The sequence below is a fragment of the Oryx dammah genome, unplaced genomic scaffold, assembly GCF_014754425.2.
Source record: "Oryx dammah isolate SB20612 unplaced genomic scaffold, SCBI_Odam_1.1 HiC_scaffold_23, whole genome shotgun sequence".
Lineage (NCBI taxonomy): Eukaryota > Metazoa > Chordata > Mammalia > Artiodactyla > Bovidae > Oryx > Oryx dammah.
Window position 1 is genome coordinate 38,107,083 of NW_024070207.1, and position 21,443 is coordinate 38,128,525.

General features: G+C 44.7%; 1 protein-coding gene across 1 annotated transcript in view; it reads right to left on the minus strand.

Annotated features, from left to right (window-relative positions):
• The window catches only part of GPC4 (glypican 4), a 107,433-nt gene extending 86,515 nt beyond the window's left edge, over positions 1-20,918 (minus strand). Inside the window, exon 1 of the mRNA XM_040266622.1 lies at positions 20,389-20,918. Within this exon, the coding sequence (XP_040122556.1) occupies positions 20,389-20,548 (160 nt within the window). The 5' untranslated portion in view covers positions 20,549-20,918. The remainder of the gene's footprint in view (positions 1-20,388) is intronic.
• Positions 20,919-21,443: the final 525 nt, after the last annotated feature.

The window sequence follows — 21,443 nt, forward strand, 5'->3', positions numbered from 1 at the left end:
CTCCCACGAAGTCACTTCGAAGCCTGAACTGGCCTAGAGCAAGAAAAGAGGGTCTGAAAAAGCACCTCCTGGATCTCGAATCCTTTCAGTTCTGAACTGTCTGAGCTTCACTTGTTTTACTAGTTAATTTTTTAGACCAGTTTACATCTTACATCTTGTTCTTAATTATTAACAGGACTTAATCTGTTAAATGTAGTCGAAAACACCAAAAATAAAACTGTTCCTGAACCTAAGGAGGCTGTAGGAATCAAAAAAGAAAATACTCTCCTCCTTTTCCTCCAACCACCTGAAATATTATTGTATAATTCTGAGTTGTGCAAATGAAACAAAACATAAACTAAACTGATGGCTCAGGAAAGAGAAGCTGAAGTGATAAGAGTCGGATGTAGAGTGGGAAGAGGGGTGAGGGCAGTCTGGTACAGGAGAGAAGATGTAAGGAATCCACATGTTGTTCTAACATCTCAAACATCACAAAGACCCATGAACCCTATAAGTGGCAATCTCTGGAAGCTACAAATAACCCAAATTTAAATGACCTGGGGAGTTGCTTCAGTTGTAACAGAGAGGCACTACCTTATCCAGTAGGCAGTCAGTAATTAGCCATCCCCAGGGGTGCTATAAACTAAAGCAAGCGTGGCTAAAGCAAGTCAGGACTACTGGAAGATATCCCCAAACACCAGGGTCGTTGAGACCACCTGAGATACCATGCTGGCCTGGCCTCTGGGACTGATCGTAAGTGACGGGTCCTCGGGAGAAGGACACCTTTTGAATGATTCATCACTCCTGTGCATCATTGCAGCCAATTAATCTACACAGTTGCATCTTCTACAGATCCTAATTCTGTTCCCAAAGACCCCAAAATGGTTCTGAAAAGGGTACAGCTGTCTTCCAACTGGAGGACTTGTTGGCAAACTCCTCCTTCAACGCCCCATTGAGGAGAAAGAGCATCATAATTACTCGCCGTTGTGCCAGAAAGCCTCAGAAGCAACAGCCAACCATTCTCTTCCTGCACTTAGATGTCCCTTCTTCTTTACCCCACCCTATAAGTGCCTCTTTCACCAGCCACCTGTCAAAATAAAGCAAGCCCTGGATCTTTCAAAAACTGACCCTGGAAAGAAGCCGTTGGATGACTTTTCTTCCAGGACCTGCTGAAAGATAAAAGATGAAGCGGACAATTTAAAAGGCGAGACTGTACCCTCCCAATCACAAAGCTGAAAGCAGACAAACCGTGGAAGCCAATGACAGAGGAAACGCCCTTTGACCAGAGACAGACACTAGGCATAGCAAAGTTATTTTCCATAAAGAATAAGAAGCTGAATTAAGCCATTTCACAACTAATAGTCATAAAATCTTTTCATTGTCAAAAACTGGGAGAGGAGTGAGAAGGAGGGTTATTACGAGCCCCTCTTTTGAGAAACAATGGCACTGCTTTCTAGGAAGTTCTGTTTAGATGACAAATGTTTTTAGGACGGGTTTTGTTTGGGTTCCCCCCCAAACACCTTTTTTTAAAAAATATCACGCACAAACATGTGGGAAACTTTCCTCCAAAGAGCGTAAGAACCACAGAAAAATGCCCTGCAAGCAAAACATCCATACTCTCCTTCAGGTTTAATCGCCATCCCCCGACCAGCCAACATTTGAGCTGTTTCTCGAAATATTGCTGAACTACGTTTTTAGGAAGCAAAGTACATGTAGGTTCCTGACAAGAGCTGAGAGAAAGCGCATCTGGGAAATGCTGGAATAAACTGAACTCTTAGAGCTGACCAAGTGTCAGTAATGACCAAGTCCCTAGGTTAAACCTCAGATTTCCTCTCTCCTCTCTTCCCTGCACACCTGAAACAGAGGAGTCTGGTGTGTGCCGCCAACAGGCTTTAAACACCAGAGGAATGTGTTGGGGTTTTTTCCTCCAAGCTTTCTGAAAGTTTTTTTAAAAAAACAGATTTACATAAAATTTAACTGAAGAAAGTTCTTCAACAGAAGCCAAACACATAGGTATGTAGATGATCACTGTTGCGTTCAATGTAATACCCAACATACATAAACACGTGCATCTACAAACCACCAAAAATAACTACACAGTTGTATGGCGTAGGTAAAATAGATTCAGGTGCATCAACTCCACAGACATCTACGTGGCCATTAGCAAATCTGCACTGTATAGAGCTACAGAAGCACTTTCCATGTTCTGTTTCAAGTAGCAGATACAGGACGAATTGGATGAAGGTGGTCAAAATGTACAAATGTCCAGTTATAAGGTAAGTACTAAAGATGTAATGTACAGCATGATAGCTGTATGTTATATATAAAAGTTGTTAAAAGACTAAATCCTAAGTGTTCTCATTATAAGAAAAAGTTCTTTTCTATTTCTTTAATGTTATATCTACATGAGATGATGAATGTTCACTAAACTTGTGATAATCACTTCATGGTATATGTAAATAACATCATTATGCTGTATGTCAACGATACCTCAATAAAACTGGAAGAAAAACAGCAGATACACCAAGCACTATAATTTCAATCACATAAAAACGTGTTCATGTGAATAGGGTTTGAACTATGATGTGAAAAGGACATAAAAGTTACTCTTTATTGTCATATCATCTTTTCAATTGGAAAAAATTTAGCCTACTATAAACAGTATCTCTGGAGACCAATGGGCTTCCATGGTGGTTCAGACAGTAAAGAATCTGCCCGCAATGAGGGAGACCTGGGTTCGATCTCTGGGTTGGGAAGATTCCCTGGAGGAGGAGGGCATGGCAACCCACTCCAATATTCTTGCCTGGAGAAGCCTATGGACAGGGGAAGCCTGGCGGGCTACAGTCCATGGTGTCACAAAGAGTCAGTCATGTCTGAGTGACTAACACTTTCACTTCTGGAGATCAAATGACACTGTGACAATTCTGAGGGCCAGGTACAAAGTCCTGAGAGCAGAGTCAATCAGGACAGGGAGAAGGAAAATGGCTGAAGAATCAAAGATGCTGTCCACCTTCCCTCAAATGGTTTCAATCCCTAGATCTAAAGTGGCTTCAGCCCACAGGCTCTCACTTCCCTTGGTGTGTAACTCTTCCTGGTTTTCTGAACATTTCAGGTGGTTGTAATGGCTGCTATCAGGGGGCCATTACAGGAGGGCTCTGACTCAGAAACCAAGAGATATGAATTCATACACGAAAAGGAAGCAGTTATCTAGAATGATAGAAGAGTTGAATTCTTTCGACTAAAGATAATCCCATGGATCAAAAGCCAGACTGAATTTCTCAAATGTTGTTTCTTGGGGTTTTATGGGAGATCAGTGCAAGAAATGAAATCATGTTGATGACACTGTTTGATGTCTTTTTACTTAAGAACCTATATAATAAATTCTTTCTAGGTTTAGTAACAAGGAAATGTCTTCCTTAAGAACTGTCAGGTTTCTTTTTTCCAATGTGATTTTTTTTTCTTGTCTTTATTTTTAATTGAAGGACAATCGCTTTACAATATTGTGTTGGTTTCTGCCATACATCAACATAGGTATACATCTGTCCCCTCCCTCTTGAATCTCCTGCCCACCTCCCACCCCATCCCACTCCTCTAAGTTGTCACAGAGCCCCGATTTCAGCTCCCTGAGTCATACAGCAAATTCCCACTGGCTGATAAAAGCTATCTAGACAGTATTGTAAAGTAAAATAAAGTAAAAATAAAAATTTAAGAAAAAAAAAAGCTACCTAGAAAGCCTACCAGCTTGCCCATTCACTGGCATAAGCCTCTCTTTTAGAATTCCTCATTCCCCTCTCCTTCCATCATGTGTCTTTTTATTTTATTTATATAAAATGGGTTAATCTACATAATGCTTTCTAAAAAGACCCAAGGCGAGTACTCTGTATATGCTATCTATTGTAACTAAAATAATAATGATCACTATGCTTGTAGGAATCTTACTGAATATAGATTAAATGATCTTAAGTAGGTAGGATTTATTTTACAATTAAAATTTTAAAGCCTTGGAAGAAAATGACATGACTTCTCAAAATTTCAGGCCCTGCCAGATTTTTAAAAATTAAAGGCATATGGCTGAAAAATCGGTCACCAGCTCCTTTTAAAATTGCACCCTTGATGTTGAAGGGACCAACAGATTCCCATTAGTAAAGCAATTAGAAAGCTGATGAAATCATGTTAGCCTCTTCTCGGCTGTTTTCTTTTTTTTAATGGGAAAAATATATCAATATTGACTGATTAAACAAAACAAATATTAGGAAAGGAAGAGAAGAGAAAGGAGGTCAGAAAGGTCCCATCAAGGTTACAATAAATTGTTTAAAAAGGAACAAAAGCACAAAGTCAACTGCTTCAGTGGACAGAATTCAATATAACCAAGAAACATACTAGAGTGATGTGCTATTTAAAGAAATTGCCAGCATTTTACATTTAGCTGGAGTAAAATGCCCTATACTTCCTTTTTTTAAAGTTTTTATTTATTGATTTGGCCACTCTGTGCAGCATTGCAGGATCTTAGTTTTCCAACCAGGGATTGAATCCACGCCCCCTGCAGCAGAAGCAAAGTCCTAATCACTGGACCACCAGGGCAGTCCCTATTCTTCCTTTTTAAAATTAACGATCAAGATTGTCCCTCATTTCCAAGAATGACTATCATAAGTGACATACCTTAAGGAAGCTGTCTACAGTTGGCATTCTTTCTCCCACAAGAGTGTCCACTACTAAATATACACTATGATAAAAATTGAGGGTTTGATCACACATCAAATAAATTGAAAATGGTGAAAAATTCCTTTACAACCAATTTTTGTTAAGAAAAACACTTAATATTAGAGGCAATTTATATTTGGCAAAATACACAATCTAAGTCTTACACTTCTTAAATGTCACCCCAGGAAGCCACAAAGCACTGGCATAACACTCCAGCATATAGCACAGATTCAAAGACATTTCTGAAATTAATAACTATGCCAATGCAATCATTTCCCTTTATTCTTAGTGATCAGCTTGCATTCCTCTCACATGAAAAACACATCTCAATTTGGGGGGCTGTTTTTCCCTTCTGCAAACTCTGAGGATACAACAGCTGCTGGGATTTCAAGAAAGAAAACAAATATCCTACCCTAACAGCAGAACTGCCATTAGTCACTCATGTTGCTATGGTCAATTATAGAAATGCCTTCTATAAGTTTGACTAATTGGAGGGAATATGGGTTGAATTATACAATATCTTAAAGAAACACAGACTTATCACTTTTTAAACACAAAGTGACTTCTCTCCACCCCAACCCTGCCAAAGTTTTAAAGCAACTTAGAGACCTACTTCAATAAAGAGACATATTTGTAATGAACACAATGATCTCAATGAAAATGGCTGTCCTTGAGGTGTTTGGTGATAACTCCCTTCCCCTATGCAGGTGTCAAACATCTCCTAATGTTCTTATTCATTAACTTAGCAAACCCTTTTATTACAGACCCAGCAGAGATAAACAAGCTCAGCCTCAGCTTCCTTCATCCCAGAATCTCTCATTCTAAAACTTAGAAGGAACCAAGAGAAAATCTCCGGGCTCCAAGAGAAACACTAGGTTATTGGCGAAAACGGTCCATGCTGTGTCTGTTTTAAAATAAAAGCAGAGACAATTAATCACTTCTCCCTAAAGGTAAAGCTATGCTTAGAGAGCTAATGATTGGTTTGCCTCAGCATGAACCTACGTATCTTAGTCCACACCATGAGTACTTCATAGCATTTGAACCATCTTCTTGCTTGGACAACAAGAAACAGAATGCTTATGTCTATTTTTAATCAGGCAACTTATCCTTATATAGTGACAGTGCAAGCCTATATTATTTAGAATAGGACATATACCAAAAGCTTCATATTTTAATCCATATATAAAATAGGGTACACGTAAATCTGCATATCTAAACAAGATTTGGTCCTTGCATACAACCTATTTACTAGAGATCAGTCAGTTCACTGCATTAAATCAAGAACTTGGGACTTCAGCCTTCAACACTGCAAAACACTGGTAATACTGGGATCTCATGACTACTTGTATACCAGTACATGAGACTGCCAAGCATGCAAGGTGGTGCCTATGCATAATTCAGCCTCAGGGTCCCTCATCAGAACCTGGAATTTCTGAACATACTAACAAAAATAAGGCCCTATTTTTATCCAGAGCACTCATCCAAAATTCTGAAAACTATCAATCCTATTTCAATTAAAAAAAAAATAAAATAGTATCAAACTCTGAAATGGAGTCAACCCTGTTCTGAGGGGCACAGTGTATGGCAGGAAAGGCTCTTTCCCATTCTGTTCCCTTGATAACTGCGGGGAACACTTATCACTCAGACTGCATTTGCTTACAATCCTATCTTCCTGGCCAGCCTCCACACTCACCACCCCCCCACACGCACACACACAGCCAGGGAGACACGCACACTTGGTTGCCATTCATAAAGGCCTGGAGAGGTAAGGAATCCTGCTGCCGACTGGCAGGAGCATCAGATCCATTTCTGCTGAACCAGAATTCTACTGGAACGGTCACCATGGGGCCAGGGGGCTTTGTTCTGAGCCACTTGGTCAAAAAAACCCCTAGCATTTCAATTATTACAGAAAGGCAATTCAAAACTAAAATGAGGCACCACCTCACACCAGTTAGAATGGCCATCATTTCAAAGTCTACAAATAATAAATACTAGAGAGGGTGTGCAAAAAAGGGAACCCACATACACTGTTGACTGGAATGTAAATTAGAATGTAAACTGGTGCAGCCCCTATGGAAAAACAGTCTGGAGGTTCCTTAAACTAGTAGTTGACATGAAAAGGTGAAAAGTGTTAGTCGCTCAGTGGTGTCTAACTTTGCGATCCCATGGTCAGTCCATGGGATTCTTCAGGTGAGAATACTGGAGTGGGCTGCCATTTTCTTCTCCAGGAGATCTTCCCGACCCAGGGATCGAAACCTGGGTCTCTCACACTGTAGGCAGGTTCTTTACCATCTAAGCTACCAGGGAAGCCCCAGAGTTGCCATATAACCCTATAATGCCATGCCTGGGCATATACCCAGACAACAGTATACTAATTTGAAAAGATACATGCACCCCTATATTCACTGCAGCACCATTTACAATAGCCAAGATATCTAACCAACCTAAACGTCCATCAACAGATGAATGGATAAAGAAGATGTGCTGTATACACATACATGTATGTGCACGCACACACACACACACACACACACACTTGTTGTTGCTTTAGTTGTTAAGTCATGTCCAACTCTTTTGCAACCCCATGGACTGTAGCCCACCAGGCTCCTCTGTCCATGGAATTTCCCAGGCAAGAATACTGGAGTGGATTGCCATTTCTTTCTCCAGGGGATCTTCCTGACCCAGGGATCAAACCTACATCTCCTGCTTGGCAGATGGATTCTTTACCAACTGAACCACCAGGGAAGCCCCCGCCTCCACCCACACACACACACACACACACAGAATATTACTCAACCATTAAAAAGAATGAAATAATGCCATTGGGAGCAACATGGATGGACCTAGAGGTTATCATACTGAGATAAGCCAGACAAATACCATAAGCTATCACTTGTATTTGAATCTAAAATACAACATAAACAAACATATATACAAAACAAAAACAAACACAAATATAGAAAATGGACTTGTCAAGGGGGAGGGGTTTCTGAGGGAAGAATTGGGACTTTGGGATTGGCAGATGGTTGGATGGCATCATTGACTCAATGGACATGAATCTGAGAAAACTGAGAGATAGTGAAGGACAGGGAAGCCTGGCAAGCTGCAGTCCACAGGGTCGCAAAGAGTCAGACGTGACGGAGGCACAATGAGACACAGATAATGTCAAAAAAGCTTAGATAATATCAAACCAGTCAATCTTAAAAGAAGCCAACCCTGAATATTCATTAGAAAGACTGAGGCTGAAGCTCCAATACTTTGGCCACCTGATGCGAAGAGCTGACTTATTGGGAAAGACCCTGATGCTGGGAAAGATTGAAGGCAGGAGGAGAAAGGGACGACAGAGGATGAGGTGGTTAGATACCATCACTGACTAAATGGACATGAGTTTGAGCAAACTCTGAGTGATGGTGAAGGACAGGGAAGCCTGGTGTGCAGCAGTCCATGGAGTCACAGAGTCAGACACAACTGAGAGACTGAACAACAAAAACAAGAATGCAAACTATTATATATAGGATGGATAAACAACAAGGTCCTACTGTATAGCACAGGGAACTATATTCAACATCCTGTGATAATCCATACTGGAAAAGAATATGTATAGCTGAGTCACTTTGCTGCACAACAGAAATTAAATACAACATTGTAAATCAACTATACTTCGATAAATGTTTTTAACTTGCACTTCTGTGGTCTCTACAGGATTAAGAATGGACATTGAGCTTTCACAGAAACCTGGAGGGTTCAGTACTCAAGAGTGTCTAGTGGTTCCTCTGCAGAGCACGCTGAGGACAGAAGACAATGGTGCAAAGTGACACAGAGTTCTCTGCATTTCCCGGTGCCACGGAAACCCTGACTCTCAAGTGATGGCCAAGGGACAAAACCAGAGAAGAGTGCTAATGCAGGCCCATCTCCTCCGTGCTGTCCCAAGTGCTGCAGACTTACATTTCAAGACCCTGCCATTCAAGTGTATGTGTGTGTGTGTGTCGGGGGGGTGATGGTGTAAAACACACACCTCCCAGGAAGTGAGAAGAGCCCTATGGGCCTAAGTGCAGGTTCTAAAGTCCCAAAACACTCTGCTTCACTCTGATCATCATTCACCCAAGCCCGAGGGCTTCTCCTTGGAAGAAGTTATCACAGCTGTCACTAGATACTGATTTGGAAATTTGTCAAGTCAATATCAGTCTCCTCATTGAGACCGTGAGCCCCATGCGTGTGAGGCCAGGCCTGTATAAGGCACTAGTGGCTGCCTTACCTCCAGTGCCCAGAATGATGCCCCTCAACTCAGAGGCACTTGGTAAACAGTTGTTAAATAAACCTTCAGCCTAGGTTCCAGAGGGAGGGTAAGGTATGTAGTAGCCTCACACTCACAAGTAGGATGTTCTTAGGAAAAGGCTTTTGGAGGGTAAACCGCATGCTACTTGCCAGAGTACTCACTCATGCATTCATTCATTCAGTGAATACCCGAGTACCAGGCAATGTGCTAGACACCAGGTGTAGATAGGACAGTGACTAAAGAGGCAAAGTCCCTGCCCTCGGGTCAGATTGTGAGATCTGAATAGAGCAGTGAGGGAGAGAGACAAAGTTTATGTGGAGGTGGGCATTCTAGTTCCTGACAGAAGTCAGGAAAGACTTCCCCATGAAGGTCACAGGTAAGCAAAACCCAGAAGGAAGATAGACCAGCATGTGGAGACAATAATAAAAAACACAAAGAAGACAGTACCATCTGGCATGGGAGGGGGCAAGAGGCAGACCCTGTAAGGCTCCCTAAGCTCTGGCTTTCCGTGTGGGTGGCAAGGGGAGTCACTGGAGCTCTTTGAGCAAAAGTGATAAGATCCCAGTGAGGTTTAACAGAATAGTATCACACTGGCTGATGTGCTGGGAATAGACTGATGGGGAGGAGGAGGGAGTGAGAGCCAGAGCAGAGATGTGTCAGAGCCAACTGTGATAATCCAGGGAAGAAGTGATGGGGGATGAGATCAGGACTGTAGTTATCGGGGTGGTAAAGAGGAAGACAGATTCTTGGATACATCTTGAAAGCAGAGCCCAAAGGCAGAGATTCTGAAAGAATCTAAACAGAAACATTTCCCACAGTCATCTCAATCTGTGTGCTGATCACAAGGAAATGGACACTCTCTTATTTTGGAAGGTTCTGGTTTCTTCATTTGCCCTCCGAACTGAAAGTTACAAGACCATCTTCTCCCATCGCCACACGGCTTAATGATCAATCCACCTCCCACTAGCAGAGCCTTCTTCCCAGAATGTATCCAGGTCCATGGGACCTGAAGGGGCAGGGGAAAAAAAAATTAGTTCCACACTGAGGATAAACAAGGCAGAATATTAACGAACCAGCCAGCTGGGGGCATTTAGCTCAGATTCAGTTTAAAGTGAACCCACCAAACACATCCCCTTAAAAAAAGAAAGTCTCCCCATAAACACACACAAAAAAACTATTCCTCATCATAGCTTCTGACATTCTAGTCAGCAAGCGATTTTTAAGGACCATTTCTGAAGTACACCAGTGAAAAGTTGTCTTGCATTGCTTTTTAAAATCTTCGCATGGGGAAATATTCTATAATTAAGGCAATTTTAACAATAGTAGATAATAATTTGACTATAAATTGTCAGGAATGTAATGACTGCTTATTCTGGCACCAAAGAGGCAGGACTTTCTGTGAAGTGACTGCCAAGAAAAATGATACTCCCACTCAGGCTGGACCATTGCAAGTAGTAACTGTTAACCACATGCTTCACACTGCAGTTTGCAAGGACACAGTGCTTTGTTTTCATCTCTAACCAAACACCAGACTGAAAACTCAATGGAGACAAACCCGGGTGGTGGAATAGAAACAATAACTAAAGGGAAAAAATTTTTCCTGTGGCTTGATGCTTGCTGGGATGCCGACGTCAAGGGTTTGGAGAACTAAGGAAACCTCTGCAGTCCAAGAGAAACCACTTCCCAGGCTTCTCCTGTAGACAGAAGCCCAACATCAAGAAGCAGCCAGGCTTAAAGAGGCTTGCAAAAGCCAACGGACAAAGTAGCTGGGAGGAGAAAGGACTGGCATGAAGACAATGGCCTGGGGGTTGGCGGGAACCAGGTGACCTTGAGCTAGACTAGACAAAGACAGGCAATCCTGCCTGGGGCCCAACCTGAGCTGCCTGAAGAAGGGGAAGGACATGAACACCAGGCTGAGAAGCCAAAGCAAGGAACAGGAGCAATGGTTCTTTTTCTCTAGAAGCACCTCGACAGGTACCGTGGAGCTCCTGTTAATGTCTGGAAAAGACAATGTAAAAAGCAGCAACCATTTGTCCACCAGGATGAAAACAAAGCACATGAAATACTTAGCTCCCATCTCTGGACAAACTGAAAAATAAACACTACAAGTTGGTTTTTGTTTTTTTAAAAAAAGGTTATTTCTTTTTCTCACTTAGGCATCTAGTACTGAATGTATTCGAAATTTTAAAATAGTTAAAATTAATTGAATTAAAAGGGATGGATGAATAGAAATATTCATTCCTCGAAGGAATTTACCAAAGTCACAAATCATGCTTGAACTTATTCATCAACCACAAACATTTCTGTAACACCTATCATGTGCCAGGCAGTGTGACAGAACCTGGAGCTACACAGCCTCTCAGAGCATGTGTGATCCATCAGGAATGGCTTCTTTTTCTTTAAAGGTTCAAACAGCCACCTCATCAGAGATGGGAACCCTCCAATGTGTCCTCACCTTTAATATAGTACCCCTGTCCTTAATTTCTACTGTTTCTTTATATATGATTATCTATTTACTTAGCTTGGTAAATGTTTACAAGGGAAACCAACATACACATATTTAAACCTGTCATGGGTTTCCTTGGTGGTCCAGTGGTTAAGAATCCACCTGCCAATGCAGGGGACATGAGTTCAATCCCCGGTCTGGGAAGATCTTATATACCATGGGGCAACTAACCTGGTGTGTCACCACTAGTGAAGCCTATGTGCCCTAGAGCCTAAACAGCACAACTAGAGAGGAGCCCCCGATCGCCCCAACTACAGAAAGTCTGTGCAGCAGTGAAGACCCAGCGCAGCCAAAAATAAATAAATAAGAATAAATTTTTAAAAAGAAAGAAGGAAAAGCTGGCTGATGAAAAAGGAATATCTACACTCAATTAAACTAAAAAAAAAAAAAATACCTGTCACCTCTAACTCAAAACCAACCCTTGCCTTTGATGACTTCAGGTCAGAATGTCAGTGTCCCAAGGTGAGTTTAGCAGGTGGAGAGAGTATAAGAACAAAATCTACCTGGGACGTTCTAGGGGGCTTAGAAGACAAAGTTCAGAACAACAAAATCACCAACCAAAAGTTCTGACCGTGAGTAAACCCTGAATTATTAATGGGCTTCCCTGGTGGCTGAGATGGCAAAGAATCTGTGTGCAATGCAGGAGACCCAGGTTTGATTCCTGGGTCAGAAAGATACACAGCCTTGAACTTTTTTTTTTCCCCTAGAAAATGACAAAGTGACACACAGAATTGACTCCTTATTGACCCAGCACTGTGGGGAAACAAGGTGCTCTAAAAAGGCAATATGCTTTCAAGGGCAATTTCTGTATTTTGAAGGCATCCACTTTTTCTAAAATATAATTTCTGGGACTTTCCTGGCAGTCCAGTGATTAAGACTGTGCTTCTATTGCAGGGAGATGTGGGTTCAATCCCTGGTCAGGGAACTAAGATTCCATAAGCTATGCGGTATAGTCAAACATACACACACACATACACACTTTCTTAAGTTTTAAATCAGAATATTCCAAACACAATTATTTAATACTGCCCTGAAATATACCAGTGCACTCAATGGTTAGAGAGGTGTCTCTGAGTATTCACCCATCCTAACAGGGCTCCAACTGCCAAGGATCAGCAATTTCTGGGTCTACTATTCAGCCTCTGGCCACCCAACCTGTTTCACACTGTCATCTCTCAGTCCTCCCAGATGTCAAGCCTCTAAACCTACCCGTTCCTCTGACCCATCCACTCTCCAACCGGCACTACTGGCTTCTCCTATACCTACTCTTAATCAGTTTTGGACTGGGAAACAAGGTAACTTAAGCTTTTTATCTTACCTATAAACCCTATCTACCAAATTTGAATATAAGTGCCTCCAAAAAGCTGGATTCTGGTTTTAAACAAAATCTTTGAATCCCCAGCACCTAGCATTCTGCTCGATACAAAAGGCATTCAATCAATGATTGGGGATGATAAATTTCCGAAGGCCTTTTCTCCAAGTAGAATGCATGGGCTTTATGACAGCTGTTTCCATCATTTAGCTTTTCTGCTTACTTCCACATTCCCAGCTGCGTTCTGGATGACTATGCAGGCCAGAAGCCTAGGGATTTACTGTACTTCTATTTCTTGATAAGATACTTGAAGAGAATAAACACATGGCAAAGAGGACATTAAAGTAAGGGATAAAGAGATTTTTTTTATTTTACCAATAAAGATAAAGGGAAGAAGTATCACCCAGCACACTGACACTTAACCAATAAACAACAGCAAGGCTGGATTCTTGTCTAAATCTCTCCCAAGTACTTTCAATGTCCTAGTCTTTATTTCTCAACCATCAGCAAAGCATCACTGGTGATGGCATGTACTTGCATCTTGACTACAAAATATTTTTCCCAAGTTTAACAGATCCTTCTCTTAAAACCAAGTTAACCAAAATCAAAACAAGCATGCATTGGATCTCAATCAAAGCGCTCTTCAAAGTTTGTGATGGAATTTATTTATTCAAAATCACAGAATCTGAGGTGAAAGGGACCTCAGATCATCTAGGGCACTGTTTCTCAACCATGGCTGCTCATGAGAACCACTGAGGAGCTTTGAAAAAATTACAAGGAGCTTCAAATGCAGGGGGTGAGGGTTCAAGCCCTGCTAGGGGAACTAAGATCCCACGTGCTGGGCAGCATGGCCAAAAGAAAAAAAGAAAGGAAAAATTGAAAACTTACCTAGCCCTACTGCCAAAAAGTATGATTTAATTGGCCTGGGGGTAGTGCCCAGGCACTAGTAGACTTTAAAAGCTCTCCAAGTGGTTCTAAAGCATGGCCAGGGTTGAGAATCCCTGATGTAATCCATTCTTCTAACAACCCCACATCAATTTTTCAAATGGAGGTGAAAGAACCTGACCAAAGGGATCAAATAACTAATTTGACACAGAGCTGGACTAGACCTGCTCTTTCTAAGAAACCATGGTCTTTCCATGTAAACTACTCTACCTAGGACAGTGGGGTTTCTTCCCTCTCCCCCTCCCTTCCCTTTTCCTTTTTTCAAGAAACAAACATTCTCACCTATCCCAAAGTAAATGAATTCCCTGAATATACTCTGCCTTGGAATCCCATTGCTTAATTCTTGACAGTCTAAACTAGGTCTGTTTCCCTGTATGCACTTGGTTCTTTCCTCTCAAAGAACTCTGGGAGGTTAATCAGGCATGGCTGTCCTTAAAGAAGCCATATTGCTTTTCCTCTGAGAGGCTGGACTCACTTAGCCCACCCTTTTCACCATTATCATCACCTGGGCCCTCTTTCAAGTCCCTGGCAAGGCTCACCTCTGATTCTCTTTCGGCTCACTTAATTTCTAGTTTGTACCTGCCCTGCTATACCTCATGGACTTCCTAAACTCTTCCCATTTTGTGAAAGATGCCTTTTTCCCTGAAGCAGCCTCTTTTACTCTGCCAGTTAGTCATGCCGGGTTCTTTTTTTCTTCCCCTAAGCAGCTGGTCTTTTTGATGTTTGGCACACATTTATCTGGGCTTCCAATAAGATGTTTTTACATAGTTTCCAGGCTTCCTGGAGGTTATTGACTTTTTTTTTTTTTAACTCTTCCATTCAATTTTTTCCCTAATTTCTAACATTTGTTAGAGTTTCTTTTTCAAAAGTTGAATACCTGGCTGATGGATCTCTTTGATTTTTCTCTCCCACCAGATTGCTGAATTAAATGCATCAGAAATTAAATATAATATTTCAAATTACCTCCAGCATGGAATCACTTCATGAATTTTCTGCACTTTCATGTTCTCTATAGTAAGAAACAGATGTTTAACCAAGTGGAATTGAAAATGCTAGTTTTTACCTGTTCACATTTTAGTGTGTCTGCTTGTATTAAAAAACTTTTTTTTTTTTTTTTTTGGTCACACTGCATTGCTTGTGGGATCTTAGTGCCCTGACCAGGGATTGAACCCAGGCCCTTGGCAATGAAAACATGGAGTCCTAACCACTGGCCCGCCAGGGAAGTCCCTGCTTATATAAACTATCGATATTCTGAAGCCTGTGTTGTTCACCTTGGTAAAGACAACAAACAAGATTTTTTTAAAAGGTCACTGATGTGCATCAAACAGCTATATATGCTGAATCTAAGGTGTTTAATTACTCTTCTCCATTTGCTTTAAATTGTCTAATCACAAGTCTCAACTGTTTCTTAAAGAAGCCAGGAAGAAAATCAGAATTCTGAATCCTTCTGAAAAATCCGTATGACACTCAGTTATTAATGAAGTGGTAAAGATGAGTAGTCCCATCAAAAAATAAAAACAGTCTCCAAGTTATAATAACATTTCTAGGAGGTTTACTCTAAATTTACTGCTTTTCAGAATGTTTAGACCTAAAAGTTTCCCAGGAGAGCAAGAGAACATGGGATGACGATCTATTATCAAGGCAGCATAATCTGATGATAGCCCTGGTGTCCTGCCAGACCACACGATCTAATTGTCTATGTGACTCCCTCCCCGCTCCCACCATACACACACCTGTTTAACAAATACTTCTCTGCACTCCTGTACCTGGGACCGCTGGGCACACAAAACACCAGGAGCTGCCATGTGCCCTCGGTTTACTTACAGCTGAGGCAAGAAGACACACATGTGCCTGCGCACACGATGAACTAGGATACAAGACAGCTGGGGTGCAAAGACCATGGATCCGATTCAAGCCAGGGTTTCAGAAGAAGGCACATAACCCTGGGGGGGGTTCAGGAGTGACTCAATGAAACAATCATTTGAGATGCTTGAAGCCAGGGAAGCTCAAAGCAGAGGAATGACTCCACTCACAGCACTGCTGAAGGCAAAGGAAGCTGGTGATACTAAGGATGGAATGGGGGAGGGGGACAGACAAGAGGCAGGTAGACCAGTTAAGAACTATTTAAAACAGCCTCCCTACCTTTATCCCCCTTGCCTCACCAACCCTGAACTCCCAGTGCCACTAGTTATCTTCCAGAAACAGTGTGACTAATAACATTCCCCTCCTCAGAAGCTATCTTTGGCTCCCCATGGCCCAGGAAATACAATTTACAGTTAACATTAGATTGTCTCCATTAGGGTACAGCATCAGCATAGTGCTGTGATGATGATCTTTAACTAGTTAGTTACTGGTTCTTTCATGGGCTTCCCAGGTGGTTCAGTGGTAAAGAATCTGCCTGCCAATTCAGAAGACACAGGTTTGATCCCTGGATCAGGGAGATCTCCTGGAGGGGGGCATGGCAACCCACTTCAGTATTCTTGCTGGGATAATCCCATGGACAGAGGAGCCTAGTGGGCTATAGCCCATGGGGTCGCAGAGAGTGCACAAGTATAGGTTCTCTCATAGCCTATGTTTTCAAAACCAGCCCTCTATGGGAGTTGGGACGATCATGTTTAGGACCAGGCCCAGAGAAAGCACTTAATAGCCACCCATCTTTTCACTGAGACCAAAATGCATTTTTGGAAAACATATATTGCAACCAACTCAGTGCTAAAACAGATGATGTTATTCAGGAGCCAACTGACTTAGATGAACACTGATGCTGTTTCCCTTGTTGAGACAACAAAAGAAAACTGCCTTTTTCATTCCTCAGTCTAGTCTCCAGCTAATCCTGAAATTGCATGCAACCCAATGTGAGTCAAATCAAAAAGGAAAATAGTAATTATGCTGAATCAAACATTTTATATTTGTACGTTCTAACGTGTAAGCTAGAACTTTTCCTAAATTCTTTTCTGAGCATGTCCAAGAAACTTGGGATAATTTCTGTACTGACAGGTGAGAAAAATCACAAGTTCTCAACAAAATCTAACCCACAGAGTTTAAGTATTTAAGAGGTATTACAACCTTGAAGACATGCTGTGTGTCTTACATGTAATAATCAATGCAATAGCAGAAAGTATTCCTACTTCTCCAACACACATTCTCCCACACAATCCTAGCATAGCTTATGCGATTCCCTTGGAGATATACACATGAGCGTGCGAGCACTCACAGGTGCACTGGTCATAAACGAAAATGGGAACAGGGAAACAAAAACTCCCAAATCACAACTATGATGCCAAGTTCTCCTTGGTAGCCTTCGATCTCAACTTGGCAAGCTTAAGGTTTCTAACCAAACTGGCTCACTCCTCAAGATAATTTCAAGCAAAGATTAGATGAGTAATAAAATGTCAACTGTTTCATATCCTTTATCTTGTCCGTATAGAGGGGAGGCACAATGAGAATGCTAAGATTTTACAATTTTTCACCATAATTTTCTTTAACTATTGAACTCCCCAGATCCTCCTTTCTCCTCACCTGCACCACTCATATGGTACACACCATGTTGTATTCTCATCATGTGTATACACAGCTTATCTCCCTATTACCTCTGAAGGTCCTAGTGGCAGAGCCCTCCTGTCCTCTTTGCTGCCTCCACAATGCTGAGTGCCTCCACGGAAAATCGCACATAGTATGTGCTCCAGAAGGTATGCCCTTTGAAAGCTGAATAAAAATCTATATTTTGTGTTAAAGATCCCCTTTGATCATGGTATCTGAGCTGCCCATTATTTGGTAAGTACAGGGGTCAAGTGGATAGGCAATGCAAGAAAGACCTAGGTTGGAGGCCCTGTCAGCCTGATGTGTTCCCTGACACCCTTGAGAGCACATCAAATTATCTTAATTATGATCTTAAAAGACTGAGAGTCCTTAAGAACGTGGAGTAGTCTCAAAGCCTGTTCAAACCTCTAGAAGGCAAGTGCAAGGCCGTTGGGAATCAAACCTTCAACTTGGGCTAAGCCTGGGGCTAGGCACTCAGACGCCATGACCCTTTGCCTTGAAAACAATCGCGGACTTTTTGCACTTAAGAAAATACACACACCTCCCTCCTCAACCAAGGAAGTGCCTGGCAGTTAATTCATTCAAATCACCCCATTGACTATGGTCTCCCAAATGACCAAAATTATCTGAGTGGACCATAGGGGAGACAAGGACAATGTAGGCATCTGGAGAGGGCAGGGTGATAGTAAAGATTACCCCTGTTTCTATACTGACCATCTAAAGGTATTTACTTGGGTTTGTCTGTGTTGTGACAGTGTCCTAGACTCAAATGAATGCCTCTAACACTCCACATTTTTGAGCCATTCAGTCATGCATTTTTGTTATTGTTGAAAGTGGTGCGAAATTGCACTGCATGAGCTAAAGTCCTTGGTGGTCTTCCAAGGATTCCAGCTAAAAAGGCACTTCCTTTGTTCCTTGGGAGAATGCAGTCCAGTAGGTCATTCAAAAGGGGAAATAAAAGCAGCAGCCCTGGGAGGGAGATGAAGGACAAGACAAAAAGAATAAAATGTTTTGGGTGTGAGCACATTAGCTTCCATTTCCTGCTCCTGGTCACTAATAACACTCCTATCTTTTGGGGGGTATGTCCAGAGAAACATCTATGCAAAAGTATTCCTCAGGTGTTTTCTGGGGACCATGACAATCGAAGGGAACACCTAGCACTGTCCTTGAGCATCCTGCAAACTTCCTTTTTCCTGAGATGCTGGCTGGGAAAGATGTCCCTCCCTGGCAAGGCTGCACAGAGCAAAGCTGGAGAAGGTGGGGAAGGCAATTTCAGCACCCACTCCCCCAACGCCTCCAGTGCACCTCAAAGGCACATACTGTTTTGCATGGGCAGAAGATGAAAACTTGTCACATCCCCATTAAGTGCATCGCTGCATCTATCCCTTCAAAACGTGGGAATGACAACTGTAACCTTCACGCCAATCATCTCCGCTGGGCCCCGGGGCCCAAACCGTTCAGGGCACAAAGACCCTAGGTCTGACCTGTGAAGCCTCCAAGCTTCAGTGGCTGCTGGCTTAACTTTACTTTTTCAGGAGGGGCGGGAGGGAGAGGGGAAAGAAAGAAGGCTTTTTTAGGGCTCTCCAGCCAATAAACTCGTGCCGCTGAGAAGACAGACTTGAGTTCCCCAAAAGACAAGCAGCTCAAGGGCAAACATTCTCTAATCAGTAATGTGCGAGTTACTTGATAACTGCCCAGGTGCCATGGGATCCTAGGCTGCTCCACCGATTTCTTGGGTTCTATTTCTAGATAGATGCCGGTCACACTCTTAAAAGTGCCCAGCCACTTCCCTCAATTACCTTTGTAATTTATGTGTAATTGATGACTGCACTTAATCTCCAAGGGTATTAATAGCCCTTTCCAAAAAATGACCCCCAAGTCTTCCTCTAAGCCTTTGGAAGCGCCTGGTTGAAATTACAGTATTTCCTCTGGAGCTGCCGCCCCCCTGCCCGCCCCACCCGGGTGACCAACACCGCGAGGCAAAGGCGCGCTCTGCTCACTTCCATGAAAGGTTCGGAATGGAGCTTGGCCCCCGGGGCTCGAATCGCTCACTTCTCCGTTAGGTTAAGCTGGCCATCGGCCAGCTAGATTCGAGATTCTTTCTGAACCCTCAGGGCGAACAGGCTACCTGCCCCGGCGCAGCCCGCGGGGCTGCGTGGAACAGTTGGCCTCTCTGCGAATGCTTGAGTGCCACCCAGAGGGGACCGGCCCGGCCACCGCCGCCCGCCTGGAGAGGAGGGCCGAAGGACACCCGACGCAAACCTGTCTCCCCGGCGCTCGGAGAAGGGCTTTCACAGACAACCCACGCATCCCCAGCGCCGAAATCCGGGTAACTTTTTCACTGGCTAACCCGTCTCTATTTGCATAACCATCTCCAAACTGAGATTCAGGTTTCCTGTAATCAGTCCTTTCAAAGGTTTGTAATTGAAAGTGCAATTAACCCTTAAAATGAGGTGAGAAAAAAAGAAAGAGGGGGATACCCTTCTCGTCCAACACCTTCCGGAAAGCAGGAGAGTTCCCAAAAGTCAGGGTTTGGAGGGCTGGAGAGTCGTTTTTCTTTTTAAAGGCCACTTCTAAAGCCGCTGGAGCTACTAAAAGTCCTAATCCATGTCAGGGGTGGGAGAGGCGGGGAGTGGAGAGAGGCGGGGAGATTTTAAAGAAAATCAATGAAACATCAACTCAAATTCCATGTTTCGCGCCCCCGGGAATCTGGCAAGCTCTAGAAACCCCCCTCACTGGCGGCCCCCACCCCCACCCGACCTCTAGTCACCCTGACAACAAAGCGGGGAGCCCAGTAAGGAGTTCAACCCGGAAAAGGCGAGGGAGCCGGTGACACGCACTTTGCGGGCCAGAGTCCTCTGGGGCTTCCTGGGACCCGGGAGACCGTGGGAGGGGGTTGGGGGATGAAAGCAGAGTGGGAGAGTGACACCGGGCAACTCCAGGATGCCTCTCCGCCCGCGGCGCACCGGGAGCCGCCGCGCCCCGGGGCTCGCTCCAGCGCGCCCGTCCATTTCTCCGTCTCGACTACCTGCGTCCCGCGGCGCGGAGACCGGAGGGGCAAGGGGGCTGCCGCGGCCCCTTCACCGGGGTGCCCGTCTCGGAGCTCGCCTCCCGGGGGCTCCCACCTACCGTTGATCTCGTGCATGGGGGCATCGTTCTTGTCGAAGCCTTTGGACACGTAGAGACGTCGCACTTCCGAGCAACTTTTCGACTTGGGCTCGGCAGCCAGCAGCGCGGCGCTGAGCGCGGCCAGGGTGCAGAACAGCGCGGGGAAGCCGAACCGTGCCATGGTGCGGGCTGGGGCGGACGCGCTCCCACCTTTGGGACCGGACAGAAAGTGGCGGGCGGGCGGGCTCGGATACAGGGGTTCGAGAGCGGAGTCAAAGGGCGAGGGAGTTGGAGGAGTTGGAGAAGGAGAGCAGGAGGAGGAGACGCGGGGCGAAAAGTGGAGCTGGGCCTCGCGCGTCAGGCAACGGTCCCCGGTGCCAGGCGCCCGGCCCGGGGAGCAGGAGGAGGAGGAATTCGTGGAGGCGCTGCGCGGCCCAGAGGGAGCGGAGGCGCGGGCCGGTGACCTCCGGGCTCCGCGGGGACAGCGACCGGGGCGAGCTGGTCGGCGGCGGGACAGGGGCGCGGGGAAGGAAGGGAAGGTGGCAGGCGCCGCGGGGGCCGAGGAGGGCGTGGGCGGCGGCGGGCGCTCGCGGCGCGCGGCTCGGGCTGCCCGGCGCTGGTCCGCTCCGCTGGCTCGACTCGGCTCGGCTCGCTCTGCCCTCGGCCGCGCGGCTGTGCCCTCTTCAGCTTTACCGCTGATTGACTGGCCGGCGTGCGCGGCGACGCTCGACAAACTTGGCCCAGCGGGCGGCACTCAGGGGGAGGGGGCGGGCGGCGGTTGGGGGGGGGTGTCGGAGACGGGCGGGAGCACGCAGGGCCGGGATGGCAGAAAACCTGGAAGCGGGGTTGGATCCGGAGCAACCAAATCCACTTCCTAGGGGGCCGCACCGGGCGCGCGGCGCTCCCTCGCGCGACACGCCCCGCCGGACTCCTCCCTCCTCCCCTCCTCCCGGGAGGCGGGGAGCCTGCCCGCCGCCCCCCAGCCGGAGAGGACTGGCTAACTTCTCCATGTCGAAAGGCCCAAGTCCCTGGGGACCGGGCCGAGGGCCTGGGACTTGAAACCCACGTCCGAGTCC